A 17,224-nucleotide genomic window follows, 5' to 3' on the forward strand; every position below is an offset into this window, starting at 1 on the left:
TGTTTCTCCAAACTTTTACTTTTTTTTTTTTTCTTTGAAGTGATTTTAGTGGCCGAGCATTGCTAAGAAGACAGAAACAGAAGTCCTGCTTGGACAAGGGAAAGCAGCTTCGGATGGGGCAGGGGGTGTTTTGGGGTGGCGGGGGGCTCTCCTCCATCACAGGACCCTGGCAACCTCCCAGGCTGTAGATTTGTCTTCCTGAGGCACTCATGAGAGATAATGCCAACACAGCTCCTTCGATTATTGATTAGAAAACACCTCGACCTCAGAGCTGCAAGGATGACCACCATTTCCAGTCCCTCTCCCAGAACTCCCCATGGTTGAGGACACTGAAATGTGCCTCATTTGTGCCCCCCTGTGAGAGGGACCCTGGGAAGCAAGAGGACATGCTCATCTCCACTATCGCCATCGGGACAGGCTAGAAGGCAGGAATGAGAGCTTGATGGGTTGGCAATATCTCGCCCTGCTCCACCCATCTCCACACCCCCTGCAGCCCGCGATTTCCCCAGGAGAACAATACCGTCCGCTCCTATTTCCACACTCATGAATGTCCCCCTGTAGAGTCCACTTCTGCTGTTCTAGCACCGGCCCTGGACGCGGTAATTCCCTTCCTTTGAACGTCCATCATTCCAGATCTTCTCGAGTGGGTTCAAACAACCTTTACGTGGAGAAGCTGCTCAGAGTCATGCAAGGACATGGAACCTAAGAATCTGTGCCCTTTCCAGATGAGCAAAGAAATAAAATCAGACATGGCAACATGCTAGCAGAGCAGGGTGGCAGGCCTCGCTGGGACAGGAGCTGGCATGTCCTCTGTGGACGACAGTGTGGCAGGCTTGGGACAAATTGTCAAATGCAGGCACCCTTTGACTCAACCACGCCTCCTCTAGGAACCGTGCCCTCTTGTTCCTGCTCGTGTACAGGGGCACTGCTGCGGCTGTGTCCGTGGCAGCAGGACTAGAGGCGAGGGAAGTGCACCCTACAGAGGGCTGGTTAGTGAACTACCGCACATCAGGGGAGAACCACAGAGCCATTAAGAAAACGCGTGTGGACATGGTCTCCGACATATTACAAGGTCAAAAATCACGCATGAGGGGGGCGGGTAGTGTGTGCTCCCATCTGTAAGAAAACATGGGGCTGTGCGTGCTCGGAGGAGGATCGCGCAGAGAGGATCCCCGGAAAGAGGCAAACAGGAAATGGGAAGTCCAGGAGTCTCTGGAGAAGGGCAGTGGGCTTGGGCCTGGGCGTGGGGTGGGGGGGATCGTCGTGCTGTCTTTTGGACTGGTGTCAAGTCTTAAGGTTCGCAGGTATTACTTTTCCAAAGGAGGTAAAAATGTGGTCATTAACGTTTAAAAAGGGAACACTGTTCAGGTGGAGAGTTGTCCACCGTTTCTTAGAGGCGCCCCACCGTGCAGACTTGGAAGCAGTCTACACCAGCTAGTACTCCCTACATCAACCACAAACCCTCCCCACCCCACCCCCCAGGAAGTCCAGGAACACGGGCCCGTTCCCAGGCTGAGGCTCTCTGCGCCAAAGTTCGCTCATCAGTAAAATGAGGAAGTTGACCTAAGTCATCCCTTAAGTCTGTTTCCGTCACACAAGATATCTATGATTTTTCATCTTAAACTGATTTTATGTTCCTAAAAGTCAGTGGCGGAGGAAAAGCGATGGGCCCTAGTGTGTTCTCTAAAGCATATCCAAATGCTCTTAAGCCATCCATTCAAAATAATTTTACACTGAAGCATCCTTTAAATATATTCAGAGCACAGAATTTATTGAACATAATATGGAGACGGCTAGTACAAAAGTTTATGCCTCGGTAGGGCAGGTTTCATCAGGCTGACACAGAACATGTGAGAACACGTTGTGAATGGCTCTTTCGATCTGGACACTGCAGAAATACATCTCCTTCCCTCCGGGAAATGTAAAGTCAGCCATAAAACCATGAATTTATTACATATCAGATAACCAGAACGTATGATGGTAGAGTCCTTTCCTGTACCAACTTTTTAAATGAATTCTCTGTCAAAACAGGAAATACGACTTAAAATACAGAAAAGAAAAATTATGAAAATGAAAGCATTCTAAGACATCTCTTAAAATACTCGATCCCCAAAATGTTAATGTACATTGGAGTCAGAATAAAAACACACACCGCAAACTGCAGAGATTTTTTTTTCCCCCAAGACAGGGAGAAAGCTGTAAAGCAGAGGGGGGGACCGCGTGCACCGCTGAAATGACTTCTTTACTCACAAAGGAGAGAAGAGGTAAAGGGAACATTTAAATAGATCATTCAGAGTTTCTTATAGGAAGTTCCAAATGGCAGCAGTTTATAAATTCTTAAAAAAGGAAATGCTAGCAGCAGAAATGAGAACCAAATGTACTCTGCAGTCTGCTCTCTACATAGAAGCTCGAATCACTTTACTGAGGTTGCTTACGAATGAAAAGCACAAAAACAAATCGCTCCCGTTGATTAATTCCTCAGCATCTCCTCCAGCACCTAACCTACAGAAGGTAAACCAATAAATGTGTGCTAAACGCATGAATGCTGAAGGCAAGCGGGGCTTGTACACATGGTCTCAGTATTACAGACAATAAATTCTGACCTCTGAATCCAAGTGGAAGAGTCCATGGAAAAACCTCGTTTGAAACGAATGCCACGGCGGAGGGTCACAGCTGAACGTAGTTTACTTCTGAAGTACAAAAGGAAGATGGGAATGCAGGCTTCCGGTTCAGAGAGAGAACCAGACCTTTTCGTGTCGCGTGGAAAACCATCGAGTCGACGTGAGAAACATGCATGCTAATCTGTCATTGTTTTATGTCACAAAAAGCTATGTATGCATCCTCGTCTGTGCTACGTCTTAGTGAAAATGTGTCGAGCTACTGGGCTTGTCTACCCTGGTTGGCATGTTCTGAAGGGAAACAGGGTGAACGGTGACCTATTTCGCTCGGGCCGGCGGCGGTGGCGCGGGGCAGGAGTGACCGGGCCCCTCGGGTGGCACTCGAGGGACTGCAGCGAGCACACGGGCCGTCCTGCGCCCGTGTCCATTAGCCGAATGATTAAATATACATCAACCCTGTGGTATAATAAAGTAATTCTAATAGGGCATTGTCACAGGATCAATGTTTCCTGGTTTAAAAATAAACATTAGCATTTATCTAGCAGCAGAAAACTATTATCCCATGGTACTGTTTTATTCAACTGACATCTTTTAATCAAAGCAATCCATATTGTGGCAACATTCCAAGGTATCATGATTGCAAATATCTACAGCAAGTTAGGTAATAGCTATGTTTTTGTTGCTAGCTTTTTCTTCCTCTACGGAGTCGATGCAGATTATTTTCTAATGAATTAATTCCATTAGGAAAAAAATCCAAAGTAATTATATTACTCGAGACAACCTCTCATCTACCTCCTCGGGTTTCACTTGTAACTATTACACACAACCGTTCGTGTGTGTTCCAGTCTTCTGAATTTTCCAAAATACCCCTGTGATGAACGTAAGTAAAAAGAAACCTTTTCAGTGGCCTAGATGACGTGGCTAACACCCTACAGACGGAGGTCCGGATCCCCTGCCAGGGGCTGGCGGGGAGGGGGGCGGCTCGGGCACCCCAGGTGACATCCTGGGGGGTCGAGCCCATGGGCTGAGGGTTGGCAGCCGGGACTAGGGTGCAGGAGTCTGGCTGGAGGCCCGTTGGCTGCTGCTCCCCACCAGGGTCTGCTGTGACTTGCACCCTTCCAGGATTAGCCAGAGAAGCCTGGCACCAACTCGGGGCGAGGGCTGAGCCGAGCAGCCGGCCACCCTTGACCTCGGCAGGCCTCTTCTGTGATACCTATTCTCATGAACTGCCCTCCGCTTCACGTTTAATTTACAGGTTCTGGAAAGCCCCGCGGAAAGCGTCCTTCCCTGCCTCCCTGAGACAGACTGGCGTTTTTCCTTGCTACGGCCCCCAGATTCACTCCCCGCAAGCATCAGCAGAGATCCTCAGGCAACCAGAAAAGGGAAAACACACATTTTCCTCAGTCTGAAGTGTGTTTAGTTTCAAAAAGAAATTAGAAAAGCATCTCAGCGCGAGTCTGGGTTCTACTTCTTGAGAGTGACCGCACGAGGGATGAAGGGCAACATCTCTGATGAGGGTACAAACGGTCCGAGTGGCCAAGGCCGTGGGAGTCACGCACCGGAGCCTCCACGCAGCTCCGCTGAGCGGGAGGCATGGAGCTCCAGGCCGTGCCTTAGCGATCCCAGCCTCACGACGGCCTTCGTGCCCAGGGAGAGGCTCTGCAAAGCTGCTCAGCGTAACCTCTCGGAAGCTTCATTTCCTCACGTGCAACACAGAGCCCCCAGCTCCCCCCGCTCCCCACCCCCGGGTCACAGCTGTGGCAAGGGAACGTTCTGGAAATGGTCTGCACAGGGCAGAGGGAGCGCTGGCTGGAACAGCAACTTTCCCTAGAAGGTTCCAGTCAAAGCAGCTCCATCCGAGGCAGGTTACAGAGAAGTGGCCTTCCACACACCCAGCGGGGTGGGGAGAGCCCAAGGGAGCCCCTGGGCGGGCGGTGCAGCTAGGCCCAAGGTGCCTCCCAGCTCCAGTGCTCGTCGGGGCCGCTCGTCGGGGCCGTAGCAGCTCCCGCCCGGCTCTCAGGGACTTCCTCAGAGCAGGTCCCTTCCACGGCTAGAGGCATGCTTGCCTCTAGCCGGAGGCGCCCAGACAGGCCGGGGGAAGCCGCCCTCGGGGAGCGGCCCGCCAGCAGGGGGTGCAGCGGCCCCTGCCCCTGAGGAGGGCTGGGCAGGGGGGGGGGCGCCTGGGACGCCAAGGGTCCCACCTCCCTCCTTGGATCTTTCGTTCAAATCAAGAATTTCACAAACCATCCCCAGAAACTTGTAAATGGTCTAGTTTACAGAAGGGGCTGACGATGACAAACGGAGCTGTGTTTTGGCATGGGTTTCTGAGTTTGCAAATACAAAGATTCGTGTGTGCAAAATATATAGGCACCATTTGGAAAATGTTAAGCTACTTACATATGGTATATATGCTATACACACACACACACACACACACACACACACACACACAGTTTGTTTTCAAATTAATTTGAAAGGCTATTTAGCTCTAAGCTATCACTGCATTCAGTTCTATCAGACCCAACACAGCCTGCAAGTCCGCACTGATATCTTTGGATAGCAGTTCTGTTCCTGGGATTTGTTTGAAAGCGTTTAGGTTTTCACGGATCACTGGAGGTTCCTCATTTTTCCCCCTTCTGTGTTATGTAGGTATAAGCCATCTCTCTAGGCATAAACTGTCCACTGGTAAAAATCAATTTTGATTTTATCAGTATTTATTACTGCTGGTTCCAGCAATTTAGAAGACTAGAGAGGGAAAACATGCAAATCTAGATGAAGGAAAAAAATTAAAGCCGGGTCCTCATACCTACAAATAATATGGCCTGCTGTCTTTAAGAGGTATTTTGTATTGTATGGAGAGAGCTTAAATTATCAATTTAAAAACTCAATCAATAAAAATTTACAGGATTGTTATTGCTTACATCTCTTTTGTATTTGTGGGCTCGGTGGCAGGTTTCTAAAACAAAGGCACCGCTCCCAGAGGTGCTGCAAAACAGCGCCCAAGGCACCAGGCAGGAGTCTGGCCTGCCCATGCCGCGCCACTTTATTCTACGTGACTCTTCCCCTCTTGGGACAGGCCAGGCCACGTGAGAGGACCACACATCTACCCTCTGCCTCACTCTCTAATGCTTCCTCTTCTGTCATTCCAGGAGAGACACTCAAAAGTGCTGACTTCCCCAGGTTTGAGTTCTGGCCCCCGACCCTTAGCAGCGCTTGTGCCACACTCTCCCTCTCCTGACACACTCTACTCATGGGATGACTCATATCATATCCAACCTTCCCACCATTACCTTCCTTTCTCTCCCGGGGGAGAGTTCCCTTCTGTTCAGCCAAAAAAGCTTCATAAATTAAGATGCCGTCACCAAATCATAATCTCTAAAGGAAAGAGAGATTTTACAGGAGGATTAGTTGGAAAGATAACTGGGGATCTGTAATTCTGATTTTCAGCTACAAACAAAAGGCCCACATCTTCTGAGAAGCTGAATGTCGTCTCCTACAAATACATAAAACGCTAAGTCACTTCCCAAGATATCTGGAAAAGAACAGATATCTGGGGCACTCTTTTTAAGAACTTAGTCGTCTCCGTGCACACACGGGCAAATTCCAGCCTCATAGGCCAAATCCCACCAGCTGCTTTTGTGAATAAAGTCCATGGGAACACACAGCCACACTCCCTGAGAAAAAGTCTACAGAGCCCTGCTCCAAGGAAATGGGACTGTGCTGCACTCCCAGGAACAGTCTGAGACCCTCCTAATCACAGTCCTTTTGAGGCCATGAGCTGCTGGAAGCTAAGAAGACTGGTTCGCTACAGCTCACACACTTGGACAGACTGTACTGCACTTACAGAGAATTAATGGCAGAAGGCACAGTCTTTTCACCCCGTTCTCAAAGTCCCTGGATCCACGTGGACAGTACCAGGACTAACTTCTACTTGGGCAGCCCTCCATGTGCACACACTCCACACAGTCTGACCACCAGGCGGGTGGCTGAGAACCAGGTCTGCTCATGATCCCCACGAGCACTCAGGATATAGTAACTTCTCATGAAGACAGAAGCTACTTACTTAGACCACAGACACCCAGCCTCTCAGGCTCTAGGTCCCTGATCAGATCTCCTCAGGGCCAGAAGCGAGGCCCTTCTGCCCTGGCCAAGCTCAGGAGAAATGTGACTCAAGTGGATGACTTCTAAGAACTGTCTTCCTTTTGATGACTGTCTTTTCAAACCCACCCATTTCCCGGAGCCATGCTCAGCATGCCGGTCCCTAATCTTCTGCATGGCTCCTTGACACAGAGGAGACATTTCTTTCTACTGAGGGGCAAAGCAATGGAAAGGTTAAGGGTGACCAGCTGCTTAAAGATTTCCAGCAGTTTTATTTTTACACTCTCAGTTGAAGCCAATAGTACACACACACATACACACACACACACACTTCAAATCATTAAACATATATATTTCTCATTGAATTGATAGGGCTCATTTTAAAACCAACCTTCCAATAACAAAATAATATTGAGGATCATAAGGATAATAATTTCCCCCCTATAGCAAGTGTGACAAAATGACAAAAGAACTCTTAATTCTGGGGCTTTATTTTAATTTTTTTTCTTTTTAAGATGCTACATAGTCAAACAGAATTGGATTGGTCTTTTATGGCATAAAATTAATTTACAGTCAAACTCTCAATCACTACTTGACGATTATCTGGAGCCTCTCACCCCTCTCCCGCCCCCACCCAGCTGGTTCCCTGTCTGCTACCATTCTGCTGCCTCATTCCAAGCAAGGGCCACATGGGAAAGGTCAGGACCAGACTTGGGGCACATGTGCTGGAAGAATGAGTGGTGGCTGAGGGGTAATGAGGGAAAAAAACAAGATCAGCTAGTCTTCTCCAGTTAGAAAGGGTAACAGAGTTGACTGTTGCTACTAAGGACTTCCCTCTCTTTGACAGTTGTTATTTATTTACACAGTGAAACACTTCTGGCAGCTGTTCTACAACATTCCAATAAACCACACCTCCAAGCGTACATAGAGCCCAGAACCGAGAGAGAGAGAGAGAGAGAGAGAGAGAGAGAGAGAGAGAGAGAGAGAGAGAGAGAAACAGAGAGAGAGAGAGGAGCCCACAGCTCTCCAGCAGCAGTGCCAGCGTCACCCACTGGCATTAGGTAGCACAGGTGATTTTTAGGCCACAGCATTAATTATAATCTTGTGGCAATAAGGAAACATGAGATGAGATACATTAAATAAGTTAAATATGCATTAAACATCTCTCAATAACAATTCAATCTCACTACATGAACCAACAGTAATTTAGCTTGGTCCCTTTAAGAGAACAAAGCATTGACTTTCATTTCCAAAGTGTTGGGTCAGTCCACCTCCTGCTGCCTCCCACTGCCTCTCGCTCCTGATGGGCAGATCTGACGCTGCCACAGCACAATACCACTGGCTTCTGACCCTGTTCATCAGTCCCAATGAACCGACAGCCGGGGACAGACAGCCGGGGACAGAACATGGAGCAGCAGCCCAGAGAGTGAGTGAGTGGGTGGGGCTTGCTATGTGGAGATGACGGCCCTCCCCACCGCACCGGGTTCCAGCTCCCCAAGGCCCGGCACCAACAGGCAGGAAGAGTGTCTTGTTCTAAGAGAAGTAATCAACCCAGCCCCATGTACCAAGGCTACACATGTTTAAAATGACACGACATGCCATTACGATTTAATCACGGTTTCCCTTGTCATTAATAAAGACCATTCTTTTCCCCCAATCATTTACTATACATTTTTAACTCTCTAAAGGATTGTTACGTTATAATTGTGTGTGTGTATGTGCACGCGTGCGCACGCGCAGGGAGGGAGTAATTTAAAGGCAAGACCTGTGAGATGTCATCATACATGAACTTCTTTTTTACACATGGTTATGATAAAGTCAAAGCCCAGGGGATGGCGGGCCCATCAATCCAGTATTCCGCCCTGTGCCCACTGCCTCTACAAGGCGATCTTCCCTATGATCACACCGACGATGAAGAACAAAACCACGAGGGCGAGGAGCCGGGCGCTGAGGCCCTCCTCCTTCCCAGCTGGAGCTAACACAGGCACAGGGCTGTTGCTCTGAGCTGTCTTCCTCATCCGGAGTCCATCTTCCTCCTATGGGAGCAAAGGCACATTTCAAAGACAACCCAAGGCACCAGAAGCAAAAGTCAACTGTACAGTTCAACAGGATGGGCCTTTAAAAAACACACTTGAATCACATGGTGTGGGCCAGCCTCCTCATTTTTCAAAGGGAGAAACTGAATCCCACAGAGAAAGTACTGGGTTGAGGTCACTCAGAAAATATTCCCAGAAACCCCTCTTTCCTTCCACCCACCTACACAATGCTGCTAGGCACCTTTTTATACCATACATCTAAGTACCTTGGTTCCCCATGACTTACAGAAAAAAGCCTCTGAAAGGCTCAGCCAGTCTCTTCTGCCCCCAGAAGCCATCTACCTCTCTGGCCATGCCTCCGGGCCACCATTCTACATCGGACTCCTACCCTCTCTGTCCTCCCTCCCTCTACGGAGCAGGCTTCCCTAACCAAGTCATCCAGTTTTGAAATGATAGGCATTTCTCAAAGCACAAATATAAAAATCACAAGAAACTACAAAGGGGCAGCAGCTTTCAAATGCAGAACTCTGTATTGATGAGTTACATGTAGACTGCTGGACAGAAAACACGGTATTTGGAATATTAAAATGTGACTGAATCTCATATATGCAGCTCAGATATTTTTCTACTTAATACATGGAATAGAAACTTTTTCTTCCTTTACTCCCAAGGCCAACTCCACACCCCTCCACAGGGCATGCAGCAAGGCCTCTGTACTTGGGCTCAGGTGCATCTCTAGCTAATTACCCCAACTACTCATCCCCAAACCTGTCCGTCCTGGAGACAACAGGCAGGCCATTGAGCTGACTCTCCACAGCACTTGTGGCCATCTCTGTGGGGCCACTCATCATTCAGCTCATCAGTACTTTTGTCCCCAGCTACCCTGGTCAGCAGGGAGCTCCTCAGTGGCAGGGACAGCTTGTATTTGTGCCCACAGTGCTAGTACATGGGAGGGGCTCAGAAAATGTGTTGGCCAAATGAAAGAATGAAACAACACAAAACAAGAAATCAGTATTTGGCAGGATAAAGAATCTTCTAACGTCAAGATTGGTCTGATAATATTTTAAAGATATTCTGCTCATGGGGCATGGCCAATATCGCTGCACAGTGATAAATGACTAGTGTTATTCGATTAACTTCAAAAAAAAAATGGGCACAGCAAAATACAGCATTTATTTTATTGGGTTTATACAGAAGCTATTTCTACCTATTTATCACTTTAAACGGCACAGGACTCTGTTTCTGAAGAGAAATACACTCAAGGAGAAGCTTTAGGCATATCTTAGATTTTTAGTCAAAAAGTAAAGTGTCAGCTTCATAATTTACACCATACTAAAAGAAGTTACTGAACGAGGCAAATCAAGATTACTGCAAAAAAAGAAGATGATGCCATTCTCCAGACACTGTCAGGTCTCCTGTATCTATAGCACTGTCAGAATAAAAGAAGGAGAAGTCAACTGAATGGAATGTATTTATTACATGTGTCTAGTGCTATGGTGGTTAAAGAGCAAAAGCCTAGGGCATGGGTGAGTGGCATGATCGAGAAGTGAATAGACCAGCCTCATATTTAAGCTGCAACAGACGTTCCTATGACCAGATGCTCAGAACCATTCTCTTCAAGACCATGTCTGAAATAGACATACTTTTAAAGCTGGACGGCGCCTCAGACAGGTTTTGTGAGTCGAGGCCCAGGAGATGCTGTGACCATCACAGATCCAGAGCTAGTCAAGTGTGAGCAGTCACTGGCATAACACCGTAGGCCAACAAGGCCAAATGAAGTGCACCCTACTTTCCTTTACTGCCCAGTTCAACCTGAGCCTCTCAACACCCATGCCAACTACCTCTCCAACAGCCACAAGCTGGAGACCCGGGTTTCTCCTTCTATAATCTCCACCTGTCTACTGTGACAACCTCCCATCTCCAATCTCATCACCATGTGAACAGTCTGAGGAGATCCTACTGCCCAGACCCACCTAGAATCTTCAAAAACCAGAATTATGCCTATGTTAAAAGAATACAGGTATTTACCTATTTACCCTCCTAAAGAAAAGATTCTCACCTACTGGGGATACAGTAGGGTTTGACACTGTGAATTCAGGATAACCACTGCAGTTTTGTGTTTAGTCTCAGAATTTATCTTCAGTTTACACTAATGCGAAGGCAAGAGGAGCTCTTACAAGAGGACAAGAGTCTGCAGGCTGAGGCCGGAGAATGGAACCACTGTGAGCTCAGGGCACAAAGCCTGGGTTCAAGTCTCACTCCAAGTACGACCTCAGGCAAGTCACTTAACCTCTGCTCCTCAGTCTCCTCACCTGTACACTGGGGATGGTAACAATCCCTACTCACAGAAAGGTTTAGAGGATGAAATACATTATTACAACACATCAAATACAAGGGAACAAGAATTTAAATAGTTGAAAAGCTTCTCCTCAGAGACATTGGTTAACTTGGGGGGTGGGGGTGGGGGTGGGAGTGGGGTGGCAGGAGGGAATCAGAGCTCTTTTGAGAACCTGATGAAAGCCACAGAAATTTCTCCCTAGGGGAAGAATGTGTAAATACAAAACAACTACAAATTCAGGGATTTGTCAACTCCCCCACTCAAGATCAGAGTGTTAAAAAGTCCCTGTTTTTTATAGATTATCAAGAAATAAAACACTATTGGAGTGCTCAGTTGATAGAGCATGTGACTCTTGATCTCAGGGTTGTGAGTTCAAGCCCCATGTTGGGTGGAGAGATTACTTAAAAAAATAAAATCTTGGGATCCCTGGGTGGCGCAGCGGTTTGGCGCCTGCCTTTGGCCCAGGGTGCGATCCTGGAGACCCGGGATCGAATCCCACATCGGGCTCCCGGTGCATGGAGCCCGCTTCTCCCTCTGCCTGTGTCTCTGCCTCTCTCTCTCTCTGTGACTATCATAAATAAATTAAAAAAAAAAAATTAAAAAATAAAATCTTAAAAAGGAAAAGGGAAAGGGAAAGGGAAAGGGAAAGGGAAAGGGAAAGGGAAAGGGAAAGGGAAAGGGAAGGAAAGAAAAGAAAAGAAAATGCCATTACCTTGAATTGCTTGTTTTCCTCCCGGAGCCTCTGCACTTCACCCTGCAGCCTCTTACACTCTTCCATCACCTTCTTAACTTCAGTGTCATCCAAAGAAGAACTCAGAGCTTTAGACACCGTTGGTGTTTCTGTCTTTGATGCAGTTGTGGGTATAATTTTATTTATTTCTACATCATGCTGTTCAGAAATAAATGAAAGCCCAAGTGTCACCAACTATGTAATAAAGGACTTTTTTATGCAAAGTAAAGTAGTTCTCAGCAAACACCACACGTGGTAGCGTTTCATCCACACTGTAAAATGTCACATTTATTTTAAAAATGGATCACTTTATCTAGAATCTTAATAATCTAAAGCAACTGGGCCCCAGAAATTATGGATAAGGACAAATAATGAAGTTCGGCTGAGACTAATACTTCAAAGGAAGAGAAAAAAGCCTGTGCATACTGCACGATCAAATTCCTGCCATGTAAAAATTAGCATATCGTAATCGTGCAAGCTCAGGAGTTATTAGCAACAAATTACTGTCACCAGGAAGACCACAACATCCCCAGGACGGGCTGGGATGGGGGAGGTGGGAGGCCAGGGAGAATGTTATACAGAGGGCGATTTATTTCACGAACTCAGAACTTCGAAGCTGGTTTGAGGGTGAAACTAGCTTAGTGTCTGCTATTTCAATCGAGGGAAGCTACACATCCTCTACTTCCCCACCGAGACCATGACGACAGCCTCTGGAGAGTGCCTGGGGAGGAGACACTACCAGGGAAGGCATGGAAGTGGTCAGATGTGCTGGCCATCACTGCCCTGCAGGTTCCATGCAGCACACTGAACACGACTGGCTCTCCCTATTGCACTCTCTCTAGTATGACTCTTCATCTTCCAGGTGAGAAGAGGAGAGCCCTGCAAACAGCATGGCTCCCATCTACAAAGCTGGTACAGCACAGAGCCAGGAGCAGAGCACAGGTCTCACAGCTTCCCAAATCAACCTTCCTGGGACAAAATATGCAATGGGAATAGTCAAAATCAACAACAACAAAAATCCCATTACCCGTTCAAAGAAACAGGCTAATGATGGTGGTCCGTCATTGAGCAGGAAGAAAATACAGTAGCCGTGGCAAAATCAACAGCGTTCCGGAGATCACTATGGACAACGCTAACAGAATGTGAGCATTTTGATTTCCCAACTCCAGCTATTAACAGCCAGGGTAGTGGAATGTTCTACAGGGTGTTTTTAATACAAATTAAACTTTTTCCGACTAAGTGGAAGGAAGGTCCAAATTAGCATTTCAGATACAGTCTTCTCTCTTCAACTGGTCATGAGCAAGGGCCATGACAGGCCTGCCCCTTAGTTTCATGGAGAAAAGCGAGCTGACAGCTTGGAGGCAGCTAGTCCTTTCCCTTACGACATATGCCTTAATGCTAATAACTTAGGCAGCACAGGGGGTGACTCAATGGACAGTGCTTCTGCCCCCACCAGTGCACAATAGGCAGTGTCTGGAGACCATTTTAGTTGTTACCCAAGAGGAGTAATCACCTCACTAGTACATAGTGAGGAGAGGCCAGGGATGCTGGTAAGACAGCATCCCCCAGCAGGGAAGGATCCAGCCCCGACGTTAATAGTGCTGAGGTTGAGAAACCCTAATCTAAAAGCAGGTTTTGACTAAAGAGGCAGGAAGGTAAAAGGGGTGGTGGGGTGGTGTTAGGGGAAAGAGTAGACAGAGAGCCCTAAGACAGCAGTTTATACAGCAACAGAACCTGAGAGCTTACCACCTGTCCCTCAAGCACCATGATAAACGGCAAATTATTCCATTTTAGACTTACCCACTCTTTTACAGCAACCTATCACTTTGCCAAGTAAAAGAAACTCTTTAGGATTTATGACATTTCAACAGCCAACAGGTTGCACTTTTCAAGAAAAAAAATTGTTTCAATTAGTTCTCTTTCTGCAAGTCTCTCAAAGGCTGATTTCGTGAAGGCCCACTTATTTGTTGACTTCAGCTTATTTTTTTCATCAGACATCAGAAGAAGGAAAATAATTTGCCAACTTAAATCTTGGTTTTGCAGGAGATGGTATGCAAATAAGTATCAGCTTGCAACATTCAATTATTGTTAACTATAAACATACTTACTGGTTTATCATTTTCTGCTGGCAATTCAAACACACATCTAAGTTTTGAATCCATAAGGTCTTCCGGTTTTGCCTCCTTCCACTAAAACAATTTAAATTTAATAATCAGGATATTATAAAGCTGCTGGGAGAATAATTTTCTTCCTATAACTGACAATTTCAAAAAAATACTCTTAATGAGAAAGCCCTGATGTATATCAAACAAAGAACTTACGTCTGCTGCGATTTCAATATTTTTAACATGACAAGATTAAATACACTAGCTTTCCTGAATATTTATTACACTTTCCAAATCCCAGTCCTGCTGCCTGATTCCTCCAAGTCAACCAATGCTGCTCCTGTTGCTAGTCTGTGGGAAGCACATGGGACAGAGACAACCACTGTTGAAGGAAGAGGAATGTTCTAAATTATGTCTGGGTGGTCAGAGGTCACTCTGGCTCTCCTTAAGAAAATAAAACTTATGTTGTCAGGTACATCCTTCTTAGGGTAGCATATACTACGTGGGAGTGGTTTTAGAACCACACTGCCAACTATCAACAGGGTGAACTAATGAGTGAACCCCTGTCTGGGCTGACCCCCCACTCTCTCCGGTCTGCTGGTGAGGACACCTTCCTGACTAAAGCCATGCTCTGGGATGATGTACTCCTGGCTTAATCCTCCTCCTTTGGGCAGTGGAGGGCAGGAATTCCAGGGTATGCTGAGAACTGCAGACCAGCGTAGCAGGAAGGTTAACACAGAAAAAAAGAACAAACTTTCCCACCCTCGGCCCAGGACCATGCAGGAGGCAGCTAGCGCAACACAGGTACCAAGAGCCAGAAATAGGAAACAATCTGTATGTCAAGCAATAAGGAACTACCAAATAAACCATGGCAGGTCCATTCAGTGGAACAGCATGCCATTCACAAGTGATACTGAAGAGTATTTAATTACACAGGGAAAATTCACAGAACATTAAGTGAAGAAGCTACAAACAATATTTTAAGTCTGTTCCTCTGTATACACACAGTATACAAAAGTTCTTTTGTGTGTCAAAAGAACATCAAGCAAGGGTCAATCACTAGACACTAAACCACCAGGTGAGACTGCTGGTGAGCAGGTTATTCACGTGGTCTCCAAGCGTCCAATTACTCAAGAGTATCAAAGATCACATACTAACCACAAGGGGCAACCTTGCCTTGAACTGGAAAGTTGGCAGTCACCAAATTAACAAAGTAATCCAACTTTTAGCATCACCAGTAGAGGGACAACCCAGTACTGAATGCCTTCTGATATGATGCATACATGATATTACTTATGGAATATTCTTGCTAAAAAACATTTAACCTGAATTTAATCATGAGGAAATAAGTGGACAAACCCAAGAACTGGCCTGGTCTCAAAAAATTAAAAGTCATGAAAAACAAAAAAGGCTGAGGGTACTGTACTCTACTTGACTAAGAACAACCAACGGCCACTTTGGAGCAACTGGAGAACGCGGCATTGGAGTTTCTCGGTTAGATAATATGATTGGATTAATGTCAACCGTCTCAGCTGTGAGGGCAGTGCTGTGACTGTGTAAGACACTGTCCTTGTTCTGAAGCATGTAGGAGCAAGTGTCCTGAAGTCTGTGTCTTAGAGTCAAGTGGTTCGGCAAAAAAAGAAAGTTTATAAGAGAAATAAAGCAAATGTGGCAAAGTATTAAATGGTGAATCTAGATAAACGTTATAGGAGTAGTCACTGTATAATTTTTTCCACTTCTACTCTATAGATCAAAATACAAAAAAAAATAGTTAAAAATAAAGAAATAGCACAAGGCTCTGAATAACTGCGATTAGGTCTAGTATAAATAAATAAATACAGGTCAGTTTTAGTTTTATTTGTGCTTATTTGTATATTTCCAAATTTTCCTACCATATACATTTCATATAAAAAATTTTAACTGTTATGAAAATTATCATAAAAAGGAGTGAAATTCACCCTCATTGTATATAGAGGGCCTGGCCTACAATAGTGCTCAGATACAACAGCTTTGGAGACTGTGCCAGGTGTCTGACACACACAGCACACGGAATCCCACGACCAGTGTAAACTACGTTTTTATCCCCCTTTTACAGGTAACCCAACCCTATAGAGAGTTAATGAAAACTGCCCAAGGCCACAACATTAGTAAAAGGCAGAGCTCAGCCCCACACCCAAGACACCCAAGCCCATGCTCTTGTCACTAAGCCATGCAGCAAAAGCCAAGCAGAATACATTCTTGGATATTCCAAATTTTGTATTTGCCATACATTTCCTTGCTCACACAAATTAACATGAAGTGACACATCATGTTCTGGGAATAAAAGAGAAAGTAGTAAATGCCTCAATAATCATTCTTATGAAAGGGGAAGGTAGTCTATTATCACTCATCTCTCTCAAATCTCAAGGTATCTGGCTTACCCCTCATCTCCTGCCCCAAACTTAAACATCCACAAAGATGGTCATTTGTGCTTTTCCAAGACTAACAGAAAAGGCTGAATGGGACACTGGGACACGAAGGGAAGTGGTGCATAGAAAGCCCTTTGCATAAAACTTGAAAGAGAAAAACCTCGGTGCTTTGTGAGCCACCATTGCCTCCCAACTGCAGGTACTCCTCAGGTGACCAGTCTCCTAGCCTGGGGTGGTGAGCTGGAAAGTGATGATGCAGACGTTGAGGGAACCTTGCCTTTCTCTTCCCATCTGTGAGTGTGGACTCTCCAGTCTAGCGGGGGCTGTGTAAGGTAAGGTTTATCTGTACATTGTGATTCCTGCAGACAGCAGAATGTCTGCCAATTTCTTCAAATGTGGAAAAAGTTTACTTTAAGAAGAATTTCCATTATAACCTTTTCCCAGAAAAACCAGTAATATAATATCACTTATTCATTTTATAAAAACAAAGTCATCCTATTTTTACTGAAATTAGAGAAAGGGTTAAACATGTATTTAAGCAGGGAAAAAAAAAAAAAAAAAAGAGGGAAACTAGGGAGGGGGAAAAAATCATGCTTACCAGAACCAAGCAAGGAAGAAACCCTTTGGCACTGGAGGACATTTAAGTATTCCATAGTCTCACATCCCTCTGGGCTCTTGCGGGGTGGGGGTCAGGGTGGTGGGCAGGGAGAGGCGGTAAGAGGCATTCCCTATACTAAGAAGTACCCTTTCCTATGGAGGATGGAAAGGGGGTATAAAGGGAAGAAATCCTCAAACCATTTAAAACACAATTCATCAGAACAAGGAAGTGCTGAAGCAAACTGATTTTAAAAAGTCAGAAAAGAATAGTATTCTGGAAAGTTACATAAAATG

At 45.9% G+C, this 17,224-nt stretch overlaps 1 protein-coding gene across 2 annotated transcripts in view; it reads right to left on the reverse strand.

The window, feature by feature from the left end:
• Positions 1-7,189: 7,189 nt before the first annotated feature.
• VAPB (VAMP associated protein B and C) overlaps positions 7,190-17,224 on the reverse strand; it is a 51,224-nt gene continuing 41,189 nt past the window's right edge. For both annotated transcript variants that reach the window (XM_041732469.1, XM_041732468.1), the window contains exons 4-6: positions 13,929-14,009; positions 11,803-11,979; positions 7,190-8,752 (exon numbers count right to left, since the gene is read on the reverse strand). In XM_041732469.1, coding sequence (XP_041588403.1) covers positions 8,594-8,752; positions 11,803-11,979; positions 13,929-14,009 — 417 coding nt within the window. In that variant the 3' untranslated portion in view covers positions 7,190-8,593. The remainder of the gene's footprint in view (positions 8,753-11,802; positions 11,980-13,928; positions 14,010-17,224) is intronic.

Source organism: Vulpes lagopus, chromosome 18 (genome assembly GCF_018345385.1).
Source record: "Vulpes lagopus strain Blue_001 chromosome 18, ASM1834538v1, whole genome shotgun sequence".
In the NCBI taxonomy this organism is placed as follows: Eukaryota; Metazoa; Chordata; class Mammalia; order Carnivora; family Canidae; genus Vulpes; species Vulpes lagopus.